This window comes from Carassius auratus, chromosome 23 (genome assembly GCF_003368295.1).
Source record: "Carassius auratus strain Wakin chromosome 23, ASM336829v1, whole genome shotgun sequence".
NCBI lineage: Eukaryota > Metazoa > Chordata > Actinopteri > Cypriniformes > Cyprinidae > Carassius > Carassius auratus.
Window position 1 is genome coordinate 16,596,497 of NC_039265.1, and position 20,488 is coordinate 16,616,984.

Here is a 20,488-nt window from a genome sequence, read left to right on the forward strand (position 1 = left end):
TTCAATCATGCAGGGCTCAGCATGCAATGGAAGAATTTTAATCAACAGGAAACAGGAGTCCAGAATACTTTCACTTCATAGAGATTAATTTAACGATGACACAAATTGAACGTGCTTTTTCATTACTGGAGAACATCAGATGTAGTTGCTTATACAGGAATAGTTCATACCAGAAATGAAAATTGTCATAATTTAGTCAAATTACAAATTATATATATATATATATATATATATATATATATATATATATATATATATATATATATATATATATATATATATATATTTAAGTCTTTTGTGAAGTTGCATTGATGTGCTCAAAAACAGTAAAACACTAATATTTACACATAATATTTTTTTATAATATATTCTAAAATGTCATTTATTCCTTTGATACAAAGCTGAATTTGCAACATCATTACGCCAGTTTCTCATAATCATTCAGAATTCATTGTAATATGCTGATTTACAGCTGATTTACATTTATTACCTATGCTGCAAAGTTGTGCTGCTTAATACTTATGCAGAAACCATGATATACTACCATTAAAATCTTTATTTCTCTTTATGTGTGTGTAAAATAATGCTTTTATTCATTCTTAAATGATCAATATTGGCAGTGAAAAACATGTTACAAAAGATTTCTATTTCAAATAAATGCTGTTCTTTTTAACTTTCTATTTATCAAAGAATCCATCATGTTTCCATAAAATGTTAAGCAGCAAAAACAGTTTTTAACATCGATAATAAGAACCATTATAAATAACTGAGCACCAATAATAATTATGCAGCAAATCAGCATATTATGATTTCTGAATGATCATGTGACATTGAAGTAAAAATGCTGAAAATTCATGCATCACTGGAATAAATTACATTTTAAAATATATTCAAAAAGAAAATAGTTTTCTTTTTCTTTATTTTTATTTTTTTCAAATTGTAATATTTCACAATACTGCTGTAATAATTTTTGTATTTTGATCAAATAAATGCAGCTTTGGTAAACATAAAAGACTTTAAGAAACATTTAAAAAGTTATAGGCTAATATTTCCTAACTTTTATATATGAAGTATGTTTATTTATCACTGGAGAAGCAAGAATATTTAGCCTAATACCTTTTATGAACTATGGAATTTACACAGATTTGCAACGACATGAGGGTAATTTTGAATTTTTGGATGAACTCATCCTTTCAGACCAAATAAGCCAATTCCGATTTGCTCATTTGAAGTCCATTTCAGGCTTTGACTGTTTACAGGCCTCGTTTGGCTTCTCTGCTTGCTGACAAAAGTTCAGTAGCAGACAGTTTGAGATCGCTAATTAGCATTAGGAAGAGCGGTGCTGTTTTAGACGGATGGGATTGTGGCGTGAGTTAGTGGAACTGACAAGCTGTTGTCATCAACACACCAGTTTATAATATCACATATGAAGACACGGCTCAGACAGCACAATTGAAGCAAACTCACACGAATCAAGTCTTTCTTTTTTTTTTTCTTAATCAACATTCTGGCCACAGTGGTGATTTTGAACAAGGTATGCTCAAGGCTGTGGTGTGGAATAATTGATCTGCTAGCTCCATATTTCAACAGGATATTTTCCTGCTACTGTTCATTAGCCCTATGGGTGGGTGAGGTCTGGCTATGTGGTCTGCACTCTCTCGTTCTCTTTCTGTCTCTTTCTTTAATGAAGCTGAAGCGTGGGATGTGGTCTGGTCTCTCGGCCGTGCGTGCTGCAGTGGGGGTCTCTAAGAGTGATGTATTCGCGCTCCCTCTCATTAGCAGCTGTCGGCTTAATTAGCGCAGATGCTAACGAGACGTTAACAGCATATGGTGGGAGGGTGGGTGGAGTAAAACAGGATGAAGTGATGGAGGAAACCAGAGGAAACTGTTTCATGTGGGTATGTGTAAGGCGGAGGGAGACGGTGGGTTTCCTCGTTTCACCATGCCCATCATAATCACTGCGGTTGGAGGGCGGCTGAGGAGGGGTACATGCCTGACATGTCTTGCATGTGACAGCTTGCTGCACTTTTTGTGGCTTATAAGTTTCCCGCATTGAACCTGATCAGTCTTCTGAAATTATTTAGATTTTTTTCTTTAAAATTTTAAGCCACAATGAGTAAACTTGCTAATCACTAGTTTCTGAGGCAGTAACTAGCATTTAGAATGTTTTTTCACATAGTACCACACAAATCTGAAGCTACAATGAACAAGAATGCTAATTGCTAGTTTCTGTCTCAGAAACTCATCACAATTCATCATAGCTTCAGATTGTAGCATCTGCCTCAGAAATGAATGATTAGGAAGTTTATTCACTGTAGCTTCAGATTTTGTGTGTAAATGTGTAATTCATACAATATTTGCTATGTCTGAATCTACAATGATGAATAAACTTGCTAATCACTAGTTTCTGAGGCAGATTAGAAAGCTTTTTTACATAGTAGCACACACAATCCAACAGTGAATAAGACTGCTAATTGCTAGTTTCTTTCTCAGAAACTCATTGCAATACATTGTAGCTTCAGATTGTAGCTTTGGATCCTTTGTAGCTTCAGCCTGAGAAACTAGCGATTAGCGAGTCTTTTCATTGTTGCTTCAGATTTTGTGTTACTTCATACAATATTTGCTATGTCTGAATCTATAATGATGAATAAGTTTGCTAATCACTAGTTTGAGGCAAAAATGAATGATTAGTAAGCTTATTTTCAAACTGCACAAAATCTGAAGCTGCAAATATTGTAAGACCGTTCATTGTTAGTTTCTGTCTCATTACAGTTCCTCAGATTATTTGTAGTTTCTTCCCCAGAAACTAGCGATTAGCGAGTCTATTCATTATAGCTTCAGATTATTTTAATATTTATTTCACATAATATTTGCTGTCTAAAGCTACAATGAATAAGATTACTAATTGCTCATTTCTGTCTCAAACTCATTACAATTCATTACAGCTTCAGGTTGCAGTTTCAGATCCTTTGTAGCTTCTGCCTCAGAAACTAGCGATTAGCGAGTCTATTCATTGTAGCTTCAGATTTGGTGTGTTATGCGTAATTCACACAATATTTGCTGTCTGAATCTACAATGATGAATAAGTTTGTATTATAATTGTTAGCAAAAACTAACAATTATAGTTTATTGTCATACCTCACAAAATCTGAGGCTATAAATAGGCTGAGTGGAGGCTAATTGTACAAAACTAGTTATGAACAATAAGCCAGACCATATAAGGCTAGTTAACTGCTAATGGACACCTAATCAACCAGAAACATAAATATAAAGAACTAAGAAACTAAAAAACAAAGTTTGTCAGTCAGTGAAAGATGTTAATGCTAATGCAGAAAACAGCCTATCAGTCCACACCCCAGCATTCTCTCTATCCACACCTATCCGTTCATTTCACAAAGGGGTTTAAGTGCTTCCTCCCAATCGTTAACCTCCATCTATCGCTCTCTCTCTCTCTCCCCTGCGTTTAAACTGTTTGTCTTTTTTGAGAGGGGCTTTTTGAGGGTGTGAGAGGCTAATGGTTGTATTGATTGGCAAGTCCTTGTGATTATTTGAAAGCGGTGCATCATTATAGCTGCTTGTTTTTCACATCTGAAGTGACAGTTTATCAGTAATCAAGTTTTGCTCAATATACAGTACATACATGAAATGCATTTTATGTCTGTGTGCTACTATGAAAGGAAAGGGCTATTGATTGCGTAATCTTTTTGCTTTGTCTTCTACTTTTTATGAGGTGAAAAAGTCACAGTGCATGTGTTCATGACATTGTGGAGTCCTAACCCACTGTTGTTGTTTCTCTCTCTACAGGAGTGTGCAGGTGAGCCTCTCTTCATGCTGTACTGTGCTATGAAACAGCAGATGGAAAAAGGCCCTATAGATGCCATCACTGGAGAGGCCCGATACTCCCTCAGTGAGGACAAACTCATCCGACAACAGATTGACTACAAGACGCTGGTCAGTGCAAGTGCACAACAAAAAAAGATTTTTTTTTTATGTCTCTCAATATTTGAATTCGCATAAATCCATTGAATCCAAATTTAACTGATGGTCTCAGGTATACTTTATGTGCACAATTCATACACATTATTGTAGAAGAAGAAAAAAGTCAGCTGGAAGTCATGTTAAAGTGTCATGCTGTTAGCTTAGCAACATGCTAACACTAAACCCTGTTGAAATTAATTGAGTCAATTCTCCGTGCACTTCATGTAAGGGGTGTTATTCATACTCCCGCTGATGGATTTCTCAAATGTAGAGTATTTCAAATCAGTCACTCATGAGCTTTTTAAGCAGGCAACTGCCTACTCTCTTACAAAACAAGAAATATGTGGGAGCATACTGGAAAATATAATGTGATATATTACATGTCTACATATGTAACTAATGCTACAGTATATACTGCATATATATATATATATATATATATATATATATATATATATATATATATATATATATATATGTGTGTGTGTGTGTGTGTGTGTGTGTGTGTGTGTGTGTGTGTGTGTGTGTGTGTGTGTATATATATATGTGTGTGTGTGTGTGTGTGTGTGTGTGTGTATATATATATATATATATATATATATATATATATATATATATATATATATATATATGGCAAATTTGACAAACTGCACCACATTTTTGCATGTAATAGATATATTGAAACACTAAATTTCTCTTTCACATGGGTTTACATAAATCTGAACACACACAGTATTCATAAACATATCTAATTGTATTATTTGCATAGTTACACATTTCATATATGGAGGTAAGTGTGATTTCTGAATATAAAAATAGCGAATTTTCACATATTTTTCACCTTTTGAAAAGTGAAAATGTGTTATGTATTATTCAATATATTGTAATGAATTAACACAATATTATTCGATATATTTTCAATATACATTAATTAATTGAATATATTAATTATTACTCACTGGTGTTTTCAACTTGATTGTACAGTGCAGAGTGCTTTAACTTTTCAAACTAGATGCTAATAATAAATTGCTCCGACTGATTTATCTCATCTCCTTTTAGACACTTCATTGTGTGAACCCGGAGAATGATAACGGCCCAGAGGTGACGGTGAAATGCCTGAACTGTGACACTATCACTCAAGTGAAGGAGAAGCTTCTGGATGCTGTGTACAAAGGAAGCCCATACTCCCAGAGACCCAAAGCAGGAGACATGGACCTGGGTAAGAACTCTTGAGAAAGATAAGGAAGGAATATGACCCAAAGGGATTTTCACACTTGAAACTGATAACGCAGAGTCATACATATAGATAATCCTGGGTTAACTTGTTTCATGTTGCACGCTATTTATACTTTGCCCTGGATTTGTAATTAATGCTGGGCAGTTGAGTTCATACTCTCCATTTGGAAACCCAGGGTTAATGTTCATATTTGCATATTTATGAGGTCAATAAGATTGATTGGCAAATGACCCATTTTAAAAACTGCCTGCCCACCTCTGAAAATGTTTAATTTTAAAGTGGAGGTTTCTGTGGCAAACCGCATGAATGTAGAATGAAGTGGTTTATGATTGGTTTTCTGTTGATAAATTATTCGCTAGAACATTATGGCAACACACTGTTTAGCGAATACCTTTGCTAGCGTCAAAAGCGGTTCTTAACCTCTTCTCAAAATTACTTCTCAAAATGAATAAGTGAAATGTTGCATAACCCAGGATAAAGAGTGACCTTACGGGGTAAAAAAAGATGATAACCCAGGGTTAAATACAGAGTCCATGAAGAGATTTGTGGTTTTGATATATGCGTGGCAGAGCAGTTATGCTTCAAGATAGATACATCAATGACATATTACATGCATGTCATTCTTCAGGAAATTTCATAGTTGATTGTCATTAATCAATTATTCATTCATTAATACAACAAAATGCTTGTAAAAGAGTCCAAATATTATTGCCACACAACCTACTTTTTACCCTTTTTGTTCTTAGTACTTCATTCTCATATTGAATATTATGTATAATGTTTTATTAAATTTATTGTATATATATATATATATATATATGCACACATACTAAATTTGCTGAAATAAATTGAAAATTTGTACACTTAATGATTAAGCTAAATTATTAACTTCCCTATTGCATGTTCTTGTAATCAAACGCTTCTGTTCAAAACAGGTATTTTCAGCTGATACAAATGTTCAGCTTATCAGCAGCTTGATATAAATGGATGCTGAAGTCACCATTGTGGGCACCAGGGAAATAGACACTGAACAATATCAACCACAGCAAGATCCCATTAGCTCGAACAGTTCCCAACATGATTGTCATCTGGCTCAGACTGAGTGATGCTATCAGCTGCAGATCTCATCTGGCTTTGCTTTGCTCCTTGGCAGTTGTCTTTCGGAGCCTGTTTCGAAATAAGAAACTGCGACTTCCTCCTGCAATAAAACAAACAGGGAGGTTGTTTATTGGAACGGTTTGCCTGTAAGAGGCTTAGAATAGTCATTCCCATTAACTTGATCAGATCCGTAATTTAGATCTGACCCGGACAATGACTTCCTAGTTATGTCGCTCACCTCTGGTAACTGCAAATGCATGCTTTCATATCTATTGAGCTTGGAAAAGCAACTTCACGCTGCACAGGGAGATTCGAACAAGGTCTGCACAAGGTTATAGGCTCTAAATGAAGCCTTTCTAAAGAGGGAAGCTTCCCTCAAGTGGTCAGTCGTCCTTGCTACGGGAGCGATGTGCATGTTGTACACACATAGCTAGAGTTTGAGTGCACATTTGCCCCCAAAAGTGAGTTAAATTTGGCAAAACTTGCTTTGAAAGCCATTTAGAGGCATCCTCAATTCAAAAATAAATTATTGAATAAGTAAAATCTTTTATTTTCTTTTTTAGAACATGAAACATCATTCCCTTCTTATTGACACACCAAACTCATCTTGTTTTCTGTTTCAGAGTGGCGTCAGGGGCGACTGGCGAGGATCATTCTGCAGGATGAGGATGTCACTACTAAGATTGATAATGACTGGAAACGCCTGAACACACTAGCACACTATCAGGTACACTTACTCTCCACACCTGAGCTGTCACCATGAACATAAACAGCCCTAATAAGGAACATAAAGGCTTTATGGACAGCGATGGTATGAACTGAAGGTCATGGGAATTTAATATAATAAGAGAGAGAGAGAGAGAGAGATGCTTTTTTTAAACAAAGGATATCTTAATTATTCTTATATTGAAGTATTTTTACCTGATATACAAATGGAAATGATTTCCGGTAATCTCAATTGAATTATTTAGAAAAACGTTTTTTTTTATAGTTTTAACTATGAAACATTTTTAATGCAGATTACATATTAGTCGTATATCAGACAATAACAGTGAAAAGTTTGGAATAAATAATATTTTGTAACATTTTTGAAAGAACTCTCTTAAGCTCACCCAGGCTGCATTTATGATTCTTTGGTACTCAGTTATCAAAAACATTAAAAAAAATTATCCAAACTTGGAGCTTAACCAGTAGTGTAAATATAGTATTAACAAGTATTGTTGCATAATATATCTATGATCAGCAGAGTACAGTGTGCTGATGTCTCTATGATTGAGGTTTTTTCGGAGTAATTTGCAGTAATTTGTGTTTCTCACTGTTTTCAGGTAACAGATGGGTCTGTTATCGCCCTGGTGCCAAAGCAAAACTCTGCGTACAACATCTCAAACTCGTCCACCTTCACCAAGTCCCTCAGCAGATACGGTACAAACTCAGTCTCAACGTCGTTTTTGATTTTCTCCTTAGAACTTCCAAGTCTCGTCTCCTCAGAGACTTTCATCAGAAGAGCGAGATCACATTTGCCTTATTCGACCGAAGGATTTGTATGTATTGCACTCAGAGCTCACTGGCCTCTATTTTGCCTCTGAAAATGAGGACTCGCACTAGTATCGTGTCCTCTTGTCTCGATTTCAAAAAGCTGGCAGACTTGATGTTTTTCGCTGTTCTTTGTGATGATTTTTTGTTTTGTTTTCGGAGCACTTCGGCTGTTTGTGCGAATAAGAGGTGATGATAGCACAGAACTGAAGGTGTTTTGTTCCTCAACCCAAAAAAAGGGAAAGGGGATCAGAGAGAAAAAAGCTGTTTAATGTTGTCTGTCCTCCTCAGAAGCGAGTATTCGTGATTGCCCCAGAATTACATGCACTCAAGCCATGGCTCTCTCATGGCAGACGTCCATTATATTTCCCTTTGAGAGTGGGCTTCGTGTCTGGGATAATTCTCTGAGTGCTCAAACACTGGACACACATTCGTATTGTTGTTCAAGTCGGGTTTCGCTCGTTGCCATAGAAATGGCAGCGGTTAGCGCAGTCAGTGTGGTGTCGGAGTGATGGAGCAGATCGTGGTCATTACATGATCTGGCTTTTACGTTTTTTATTTGATTTCCTGGATATGTAAGCTCCAAGAAAATACCTTTGAACATTGTTCCAAATCCATTCATACCCCAGCACAGGAAGTGAATTCATATCTTCAATACCCTGAGGAACATTCCACCCCAGCCTCAGAATGGACATGGCGATAAGAGCACCGGACAGATATGCATCTCCCTGGGCCTCCGTAATGAAGTTTGACACTCGTACCATTAATAATGAACGATGCATTCAAGGGCCACGGGAGAGAATAGAGGAAGTCTTATTTCAGACTGCTCACAGGGTATTTTTACATATTCGTGTCATCCTTTATTATCCTGAGCAGAACATTATTTGCGATTTTTGTCACATTGAGAAACTAGATACAAACACTTGTGCTAGTGCCAAGCAGGCGCGAATGGCCTGCTTGGCCAAAAAATGTACTCGTAAAAATATAAAAATGCAACTGCAAGTACACAAAAGCAAATGGTTGGCCAGCAATCAACCAATATAGGGTTTTCTATCGCTAATATCAATATTTAGAAAGCAGGGTGATTAATATAATGCTGATATTTACAGAATCAAATAAAATGTACAAGTTTGTTCAAAGGATTGGGGGTTGTTAGTAGTTTTTTTTTTTTTTTTTTTTTTTGATCAAATATATTTATTTGATACAGTAAAATTGTGAAATACTATTGCAATTTAAAAGAACTGTTTTCTATTTTAATATATTTAGAAATTGAATGTATTCCTGTGGTGATAAAGCTAAATTTTAGTCACCATTACTCTAAAACAGTGTCCCATGATCCTTCAGAAATATTTTTAATATGCGGATTTGGTGCACAAGAAACATTTTCATATTATCAATGCTGTAAACAGTTTTGTTTTGTTTTGTTTCGGTTTTGTTTTCTTTTTTTTGAAAATCTTAATAAATCTCTTTATTTATACAATTATAACATTAACATTATAACAGTAGATCAGTAGTAACAGTAACATTATAAATGTCTTTATTTATACATTTATAAATCAATTTAATGAAAACTTGATATTTTTCAGAAAAACTAACTTCTCTTTGCACTTGCTGCATCTTTGGTTTACATGAACTAGAAACTTGACCGTAGAAGACCGTTTATGCTAATTCCCATCGTTGCTGCAACACTGTGAAGGCAACACACACTCGTATTGCATTATGAATTGCTTTCTGGCACATTTCGTTGCCTGAAAGTCTGCGTTGATGTACTTGCACAGAGTAAGTTTCAGCAATTAGTGTTTATCTCCGCTATCTTGTGGTCTCTGTTTAGCTTAAAAATGCTCATTCCCTGGTTTATTTATTCCTTTATTTATTATTTATTTACTTTTTTACTATTATGTTTTTCTAAGCCTTGACTTTTTTATGCGGTGTGATATAAAAGCGCTGCAAGGAGCCGAATTAAGCTTACAGTGGCTGTTTCTTTCAAGAACGCCGGCCTGCCAGTCTGTGACTGATTAACTAGACTCCAGGACGCAGGACTCTATCTTTCACTCCCACTTGCCACTTAAGGATAGAATAAACCTGAGGCAGTTTTTGATGGATTCTGCAGATGCAGTATATTCATTGTAGTTTAGGGCATCCACAGGAAATGATCCTTACCCAGAATGCCTTATCCACAGACAGATTACTGTGCTTAACCATCCATTAGCCAGAGCTCAGCTCCACTCTGCTCTCATCTTTGATGTGTAACTCCTGGGTATTTAGCAGCCGACTGCTCATCAGATAGAAGAGACCGCCGGACCTGATTTACAACCGCCGATGTGACTGTTTGGGTTTTCGCTTTATATTATATTTATGAAGATGGGTGGGTTCAATACTACCAGAGATTTCTGAACCATCCAGATTATGATGAAATAAAAGCAATAAGCCTCGAGAGGCCATGCGTTACAGTGATTTTAATGCTGTACGAGTACCTAGAACACCCTTGACTAAGATAAAATTGCTGTAACGCATTTCCTTTCAAGCCGCATTGCTTTTATAAAATGGCGGCAGTATAAGGAACATGATAAAAGACATCAATTTTTACTAGATAGTTTGTTGAACTATAACATTAATCAAAATGAACAATTCTTTGGCAAGTATTATTGTTTCTCATCCTAGCAAATGAAAAAATAGTGCTATCCGTGTAAAAAAAAAAATTGCTAGAAATCTTTTGATGATTGATTTGGCTTTCTCTTCAGAGAGCATGTTGAGGACAGCCAGCAGCCCAGACAGTCTGCGGTCCCGGACGCCCATGATCACGCCTGATCTAGAGAGCGGGACCAAACTCTGGCACCTCGTCAAAAACCACGACCATGCAGACCAGCGTGAGGGCGATCGCGGGAGCAAGATGGTGTCAGAGATCTACCTGACACGACTGTTGGCCACCAAGGTGAGCTTGCATGAAGTCTTCTCTCTTAATCCTGCTAATAAGATGTGTTTTGGTCGATTGGATCACGAGGGAGTAGTTGGGGGTGCACATTCCAGTTAACATCTGGTGTCTCTCTTGTCTATTTTCAACCACTTACCTGATTGTGTAGAGAGGCAGGAAATGTATGGGCTTTTTCTGATCTTCTGAACTAATATTGTGAAATTTACATATTGAACACAAAAAAAGGCAATGGAAAACAATATATAGAGCTGCTTTCTGGTCTGAAAGCTACAAAAATGCACAGGAGACTGTGGGTTTGTGTTAGAATCAGGAGTGGTAAGAGAACATTGTACTTTTTTTTTTTTGCCTTTAAACTAAACTCACGGTTTTAGCACCAAGGTTTAACTCCGGTCTAGCTATCGCGCCGGACAAGCTCAAAACTTTTTTGACCCCGTTTACACCTGTACTTAGCATTGTCTAGTTGTGATTGGATCAACCATAAAAGCCATCTTAATATCAGGTGTAAACAGGGCCTAAGACTTTGTGAATTTTTAAGTTTTGAGGATGATAAAAGCTTGGCAAAATTGTGCTTTTATCCAAACCAAATTCAATAAACATCAAATATGTTCTGATTGTCCCAGTGTTGACAGAGCAATCGCTTGAATTCTTTGGCATCGCGCCTGGTTGGGACAAAATATAATATTGCTGCTATCTCATTTCTAATCTTCCTCCCCCATTCTTGGTTCCGTAGCTTATTGCTTTGCCTCCTAATTGTTAGGCTAGGGAAAAAATGAAATCAGAATATGTTTACAAGCCTCTCGGGTGGTCAATTTTGATACATAATAAAAAACGATAGATAAATGTAATGTTGGAGCAGAAGAGAACAGCAGGAGACAGGTAATTTGTTGTGGATCGAGTGCTTCATGGTGCGTGGTGACAGAGCGCCGAATGAATGCTGGGAAAGCTCACGGACTGTGTCTGTCTCGTATACACACGCATACCAGCATCCTAATCAACACACTCCATATTATCTGAGAGCCACTGCTGTTCTCCTGCTCTCAGACATGATGAATAATCCCACATCGGCTGCTTGGGGCTGTTTAGTGGTTTCAGTTCTTTAGTAAGTTTTAGTAAGTAGCGATTTTGTGCAAGTCGTCATTTTGATCAATAGGAGAGGTTTACAACTGAGAAAGTTCTAGTAGCTTAGAATCGTTACGTTTTCAGGCTTTTCTGTCTGTAAAGTTTCTGTAATCCAGTGGTTGTCAGCTTGTGGGGGGGGAGTGTTAAATGTAATTAATAAAATGCAACTAATCATAATATTGAACATTCAATTAAATACAAATTTAGCTTTTGAAACTGAAAGGAAAAAATATGCATCAATATTTTGTTGATGACATCAGCAGTGGCACTCAACTGTATGATATCTAAACAATTCCAGTGTTTAATGTTAAGGACAATTTCTTTCCATTTTGTATGATAAATGTAGGTGATTTTACTGTTAAACTTAGTGTTTAGGCATAACCAGTTGAGAACCATTGATTGAATATGTATTGCACAGTATGTGAAAAATAGGACATTTGACAGTCATATTCATAAAGAATCTCAGACAAGATCTTTCTGTTTTCTTCTTTCTCCACAGGGTACTTTACAGAAATTCGTTGATGATTTGTTTGAGACGATATTCAGCACGGCTCACCGTGGCAGTGCCCTCCCTCTCGCCATTAAATACATGTTTGACTTCCTGGACGAGCAGGCGGACAAACACCAAATCACAGATTCAGATGTTCGACACACCTGGAAGAGCAACTGGTGAGGAGCGACACCGCTTAATCATGTCATTCAAGAGTAAATTACTGTTTTATGAAATCAGTTGGATTTCGTTCTCACTATCTACCACTTTCCTTCCCCTCGTTCTCAGTTTGCCATTGAGGTTCTGGGTGAACGTGATCAAGAACCCTCAGTTTGTGTTCGACATCCACAAGAACAGCATCACAGATGCGTGTCTCTCCGTAGTGGCCCAAACCTTCATGGACTCCTGCTCCACATCTGAACACAAGCTCGGCAAAGATTCCCCTTCCAATAAGCTGCTCTACGCTAAAGATATTCCCAACTACAAGAACTGGGTAGAAAGGTAAGTGGACTAAAATCTTGCTTAGCAGAAAATATTAGTCGCAGATTATAAGCTTTAAATCATCACACTCATCTGTACCTGCTGTTATGCTATCCTGCAGGTATTACTCTGACATCGCGCGCATGCCCGCCATCAGTGATCAGGACATGAGTGCTTATCTCGCGGAGCAGTCCAGACTCCACCTGAGCCAGTTTAACAGCATGAGCGCCCTCCACGAGATCTACTCCTACATCGCCAAGTACAAAGACGAGGTGAGCAAAAGAAAAGCTCTGTTCAGAATGGAATAGTAGCATACTGCACAGTACAGAGTGCATACTATTATTTATATATGCTAAATGCAGATAATAAAATGCAATTTTACTGTAATCTTGTGCACTGAATAAAATCAATGTAAAAATAATTAAACTTTAAAAACAGAAGGTAAAACATTACCCATATCTTTGTTGATGACATCCACAGTCAAACTTTACTGTATATGTATTGGTAATTTTTGTATATTGTAAGGTAATGGTAACGGTAAACCATGTCAATATTTAATAATAAGGACAATTTATTTAGGTAATTTTGGTGTTGGGTAGCAACTTTGTCAACAAGGCAAATCCAGTTGAACCATATAGAATTACTATTGTTGTCATTAATAACATAGTATGCAATAAGTAACGAACATTTCACACACGTTGTCACATGACCACACATTTGCAATGTTTAACTCCACAAGTTGTATCTAGGTATCTCAGATTAATTTAAAAAAATCTTCAATTAAACAGGTGTTTTACACTCATATTAATGGAGATAAACACTGAAATTACATAATTTTACAAAAAAAAAAAAAAACATAATTTGTGAATAAAATGCTACATAATTTTCCTGTGCTATGTTTTAATGACAGCAAGGAGTGCTATAGGTGCACAATAATTAGTCTTTAAAGTAAACCGAATCAGACAATTGTATTTACACTGCAATGCATTTACACTTTTGCTAGTGTAATGCACAAAAGTTTTCAGGTTTATAAAGCGTCCGAACTTGCGCAACAATCCCTATATAAATCCAAGTCTGGGGAAGATTGTGCGTACATGCATCTCCACCTCATCTCCTCCCCAAAATAACCATATATGGAGCTTACAACGCCTTGTTTTACTATGCATAACCTCATCTGCATAGTATTTATATTTATATTTTATAAAATATTTTTTATAAATCACGATATATGATTTTACGACATTTTACTCCTCCCAAAATAATAAAAAATACGCATGTGTAGTTGAGTATCTCTTCAGCAAGCCAATGTGCAAACTGTTGCAAATGAAACTGAAACACAATTATCTTCATTAAGCATTGAGACTAACTTATCTTTCTGTGCTCCCCCCTGTTGCGGTCTTTGATCTTGAAATTAGCTGATGAATAAAATGCAGCAGATTTTTATTCATCAGAGAAAATGCATGAAGTGACCAGGTGTAAACAAAATCAGTTTCATTTCGTTTTGGAAATAGAAGATGAAGTTGAGCATGTTGCATCATGTGATACACTATTTCATACAGCGCGCTCTGGTTGAGCAGATCTGTAGTACTGTAGCTATTCCATGCATGCAGAAAAATCTTTTGCTGTAAATAATGCATAATACTTTCTTTGAAAAATAGTGTATAGTATGCCATTCTCAAGATATTTCATAGAGGAAAAATGAAAAAAATATGACGGCTTCTCTGACTAGCACATCAGATTTCGACCAAGCAGGCCAGAATAGACTGTTAAAATGGCAAAATCTGAAATGTAACACTGTTAATACATTGCCACTCAGATACGGTATAATCCATGTAGCCCTTCACACGTAACGCCGTCTGACAGCACACACAAGATCATGTGTCAAAAGCAGTGACTCATTCCAGCCAGGCTGGATAAATGGAGAGATAATGAGCCGCCGAAGGAGACCATTTAGTTCTACCTCATACAGAAATGTGTGTGTGTTTTAGTGAAAAGAAAAGAAATAGAGACAGTGGGTCTGCATAATTATTCCTACATTTGCAACTGTGTTTCTTTTCCCATTTAACAGATATAAAAAAGGTGTCCATGGTTAGCAACTAGCCTTGTTACTTTCTAAATGATTTCATTTTTGTCTTCCATTTCCTTACCTTTGGGAGAGTTTAGTCTGACACAACACAACAAACATCATCTCAGCTGTCTATGAAACCGCTCTCCTTCTTTCTGTCTGACATTAATACACTGCAGCTGGTTGCGTTTTAAACAGCCGTTTATGTTCATTAGTCTTTGTTATCCAGATGCACACGTGTCCACGTGAACACCCTCGCTGAACCTGCGTGAAAACTGGAGGGAAATTAGCAGTCCATTATCCGACGCTGAGGGTGTTGGAGATTATTTCTTTGCCGTTTCCTTTACATTTAGACACTTGCTTTTGGTTAAACCAAGCAGATGGGTGTTAGCATCACACGATGTTTCACAAACAAGTTCTGAGTGGCACATTTGCAATTCTGTCAGCAGAGAGACACATACCCAAAGGAAGCGGTGAAGCCAAGTGGTTAAAGATCTTGACTAGTAACCAGAAGGTTGAAGGTGGAACCCCACCTTCTTTAAAATCAACATTACATTTAATTTAATCTGCTTTTGAAACTTTTCTTTTTAGCTGACATCATCGAGCCCTTCTATTTTTAGCTCCTCCCTCTACAATTTTTCATCATCCAATCAATTCCCATTGCATTAAATTGATCAAATCAATCACAAAATCATGCTGTCTTTAAGTTCTCCTAGAAGGTTTGGGAGAACTTACTAGTTCAGGAATCTAATAAGTGTATTGGGGTGTCATTTTTATATCTATTTGTATCTTTTTCTACATCCTGATCACCACAGGAAGCATCTTTAAGTACTAAAGAGCAAAAACCCATATCAAGTGTGTAATCAAGGCTTTGTGTATTTTATCCCTTTTATGCTGAGAATGGACAGTAATTTATAATTTTGTCACAAAAGCCTTTTGCCTCATAAACCAACTAATTATCTACCTACTAAACTGTGAAAACCACTCTAATCTGAGGTCATTTCCTCCTCTACAGATCCTGTCCGCACTACAGAAGGATGAGTTAGCTCGGCGACAGAGACTGCGCAGTAAACTGGAACAGGTTATCGACACCATGGCTCTGGCAAGCTGAGGACCTCCTCCCCGTCTCTCCACCCACCTCAGCTGGCAGCCTCCGACCTCCTGACCCCGTCCCCGAGCCTCGCCCACACACACACACACACACACACACACACACACACAAACACACACACTAAGCTAATGGACTGCAAGGACAGAAGCAGTACACTGGAGACCCCTCAGCCCACGGTGGAAATCCTCTTTCATCACTTCCTTTGAAGTCAACACGCACCAGAATGTCTCCCCGGATGCCACGTCCAACCAATAGGACTTCGTTTTTTTGGATTTTTATCATTTTGGAGTTTGTGTTGAGCCACACTTGTGTGCTTTTACTCACCAAGGATGTCTTGTATTATGAGCCAGAAGACCTTAAAGCCCATGAAGGATAAAAGCGGTGTCCCCCTCTCCACCCTCGACAAACAGAATTTTGTTTTAGCGCTTGCTTTAACATCTTTATTTTCCTCTTTTTAACTCCTTGGGTTGATCAAACAACTCACTCACTCCAGTCTCCTGCCACTTGTGTTACTGCTGAATTTGCACAATTTACAGGAACTACAACAAATGAAAATGATATAAATATATATATAAATGTGTATAGATATATAAATACAATGGCATTTTTATACAAAAAGAGTGAAAAGATGCGTACAAAGTTTTCCATTTTAACATAGAAAAGAATAAGATGAATTTGATATGTGAAACAAAGACTGAACTATGAAAAAAAATATCGAAAAAAAAAAATGTCCTGTGCCATGTTTTATTTGAATGTTGTTTAGTGCAAAAAACAATTTTCTTTAGATAAAATGTGCTATGATTTAAATGTTGACTACCCTAGTGACTGAAAAACTGAGAGTGAAAAAAATGTGCAAAAAAGAACAAACTCAGACAAATGTGTTCCCATGTGGTTTTTGGGGAAATCGTCCTCACGAAAAACAAAAGGTTCTTTGTTTAGTTGGTTGATGGATCTGTGTATTTAGTTTTTGTACACTTCTTTCAACCTTTATTGCTATCATGGTTTTAGTCTGAAAGCCACTTGAGGGCATATTCGTTTCTATTCTGTTGGAAAACTTGATCGATAATTAATAATTGGCCATTTTTATTCTGTGTTCCTTTCTCATATTCAGACGTTAGCACTCTAAGCCTCAGTCATTTTTGCACAAATCAAGTCTAGAATGAAGGAAAACTTGAGATTGAAGAACTGACGAATGTGTTCCGTTACTGATGATGTCACAATGTGGCATTCTGAGAAGGTTCAATGACATCACAGTAAATGTAGCAAATGTTAATTCCATGCAGTTCCACTTCTATTTTTAGCAGCCTCCGTTTGTTGAAAGCTTAAAAATCAAACAGTTATGCACAGAGCATTTTAAAGCTGAATAATTGTACGTGAATGCTACCCATTCACGAAAACTGATAGTTAAGCTAAGTTGATTTGAATTCATCTCAGAACGGCGGTAACTGTTGTTTCACGTTCTTAAACGCCCATCATGTCAGCAGTAGATACTTTTTTTGGAAGTAGAATCTTTTTATGGAGTATTTGTATTTATTTTATTTTTTTGTTGTTCGATTTTGAGCTCATAAGCTACCTGGCTTCCTTTTGCCATTTTTATTGGAATGTTTTTGCGCATTTTCCTCTTGATTTTCAACAATCCACAAACTCGTTTCCATCAAGATTTGGTGATTTGCAGTGTTACAAATACAAATGTGAAGTGATTGTCAAACTGTTTCAGGGGTATCAAGCGGCTCAAGTCGAGCTCTGCTTTACTTTTCTTCGCCATCTTGGTTGTTTTGGAGTTTCTCTTCTCTCTTGCGAGCATCGGTAGCTCTGCAAGGATGTGTATTGCAGTGACTTGCTTTCATGTGCTGCAGCAGTTCTCTTAAAGTCAGTCATGTTCAAACAAGAGAAAGCCTCTCCTCCTTTGGCTTTCCGCTGAGATTAAAGCAGAAGTAGACTTTCTGAGATGCGATAGAAATGTCTTTGAAAGATTTAGGTCAGAAACCCAATGAGACAGAGAGCGAGGCGCACCAACCGAACGTTTTGATGGGATCTCACTGGCGTTACCTCAGCCATACATCAGGGTTCGTTCCAGTAGGGAAAGTAAGAATGAATTACTCTTTACACATTTATTTATTTTGGGATTACAGTTTACGTTATTGATTTCATGCCATTGCGATTTCTCCTAATCAGCCCGGAGCAGGCCTCCACAACTCTCTACGATGTATCTTCCACGGTCAAGACAATCTCCTTGTAGACTGGAGATGTTCTCCTGTTAGGAATTGCCTTCGTTTTCAGTCTTCGCACAGGTGTTTACGAATTCGAAAACGAATTAGATCGATGTTGGATTTGCTTGCTTCTTTGTTTTTAGCTCTCATAAACTTTTAGCAATCAATTCTGGCAATCTTAGACCTACATGAAAGGAAACGTCAATTAAGTAGATAGATAGATAGCTAGACTTCCTAATAAAGAGGACATAACTGTCGGACGTGTATGTCTTAATTTTAAGAGTAGAAGGAAAGGGCTAGATGTTTAGCATTACAGGTGATTAGACCCCATCCATCTGCCTTCCCTTACTTTAGAATGTTCCGTTCATTTTCAGTAGATGAGTTTCTGCATGCTTCGACGTTACAAAATGATTTGAGAATACAAGCATGCTGTTCTACTTTCATTCCAAACACCAAAAATTTTAATTATACATATCATAATGTATGGTCATGCCATGTTTTTATTTTCTTCTTTTTCTTTTTTTTTATTGTTGATGGAAAAATCTTGATGTGCTTTGCTTTGTGCTACGTTAGCGGGATTTTAGTGATGGTGACTGTAAAGCAGCTGGTTGCATTTTAATGTCTCAGGACGTGTTTCACTTTGATGTCGTCTTTGCCTTTCTTTTCATGCGATTTATTTTTTATGATGAGTGCTATCATTGATTTTCAATCGTTTTTAGATGTTGAGTTGTGGAACATGTGGAACTCTTCAGAGATATTCTGACATTTCAAAGACTTTGTTGTGTAAAGTATTTGAGTGATGCCTCTCTTTTATTTGACACTTGTTTTGAGAACTACTTTGAGTACAGGAACAAACAAACAAACAAAAAGTTGTAGTAAAGGTGAAAACAAGACGAACATAAGGTGTTTCAGACTCTCAGAACTTTATTTTCGCACAGAGTGCCTTGTCAGCTCCTCTCTCATTTTTTTTGACCTCCTCCAACCCTTCCATTTCCCGCAATCCATTTCTTTCCATACGCCTCTTTATCCTTTTCTGGCCACGCCGTTTCTTTTACACCCCTCCTCAGTCCAAAAGGCCAATCCGGGTTTTGATTTCTGCTCGTGGTGTTTCCAGATTGAAGAAAAAATCCTTTTTGGAAGGATAAATGAACTTAAGCGTAGGAACAAAATGTGAGCATGTAGATTTCAAAGAAGAAGTGAAAACTAAAGAACTTTAATACTTTGTTAATTCTGATACCTTTTGAAGAGTTTCAGACTTGAATCAACTGTGACAGGTTGGCTGTTAGATGCTCATTGTGTAAATATTGTGCTCTTTCCTATTTTGCAAATTTATTATGTGTAAATAAACACATGCATCAAGGAGAGATTAAACATTTTTCGCTAAAATTGCTCGTGTCCCTGGTCTTCTGATTTCAGTTATTGTTTCACTACATGTATAATAGATATGTAATCTGTAAAAAAAATATATATATATTAATCTGATGGAAAAAAGGGTCCATTGTCAATTGTATAGCAATGCCATGAGGGTCACTTTTCAACCACGCAACTTTTTGTTGGTCAAAATAGTGACTTTCTTGGACACAACATGAAATTCATTGGGAGTAATTTCTACAGTAGATAGACAGATAGATAGATATATATATAGATAGATAGATAGATAGATAGATAGATAGATAGATAGATAGATACTAATATAATCAATAAAATGGCTAACAGATAAAGAAACCATATATATATATATATATATACACACACATACAAACTCACCGGCCACTTTATTAGGTTCACCTGTTCAATTGCTTGGTAACACAAAACAGCAACTCAATGCATTTAGATGTGGTGAGGACGACTTGCTGAAGTTCAGACCGAGCATCAGAATGGGAAAGAAAGGGGATTTAAGTGACTTTGAACGTGGTATGGTTGTTGGTGCCAGACAGGCTGGTCTGAGTATTTCAAAAACTGCTGATCTACTGGGATTTTCACACACAACCATCTCTAGGGTTTACAGAAAATGGTCAGAGAAAGAGAAAATATCCAGTGAAAGGCAGTTGTGTGGATGAAAATGCCTTGTTGATGTCAGCGGTCAGAGGAAAATGGCAGACTGGTTAGAAATGACAGAAAGGCAACTGTAACTCAACTAACCACTCCTTACAACCAAGGTATGCAGAATACAATCTCTGAATGCACAACACGTTGAACCCTGAAGCAGATGGTAGGGTCAGAATTTGACGTAAA

General features: G+C 36.9%; 1 protein-coding gene across 4 annotated transcripts in view; it reads left to right on the forward strand.

The window, feature by feature from the left end:
- Positions 1-19,639, forward strand: part of plxna1a (plexin A1a) — a 201,377-nt gene extending 181,738 nt beyond the window's left edge. For 3 of the 4 annotated variants that reach the window (XM_026200139.1, XM_026200137.1, XM_026200140.1), the window contains 9 exons: positions 3,805-3,951; positions 5,038-5,197; positions 6,937-7,040; positions 7,639-7,735; positions 10,588-10,778; positions 12,397-12,566; positions 12,676-12,888; positions 12,989-13,139; positions 15,948-19,639. In XM_026200139.1, the coding sequence (XP_026055924.1) occupies positions 3,805-3,951; positions 5,038-5,197; positions 6,937-7,040; positions 7,639-7,735; positions 10,588-10,778; positions 12,397-12,566; positions 12,676-12,888; positions 12,989-13,139; positions 15,948-16,043 (1,329 nt within the window). In that variant the 3' untranslated portion in view covers positions 16,044-19,639. The remainder of the gene's footprint in view (positions 1-3,804; positions 3,952-5,037; positions 5,198-6,936; positions 7,041-7,638; positions 7,736-10,587; positions 10,779-12,396; positions 12,567-12,675; positions 12,889-12,988; positions 13,140-15,947) is intronic. The other variant, XM_026200138.1, reaches the window with a different exon arrangement.
- The last annotated feature ends 849 nt before the right edge of the window (positions 19,640-20,488 follow it).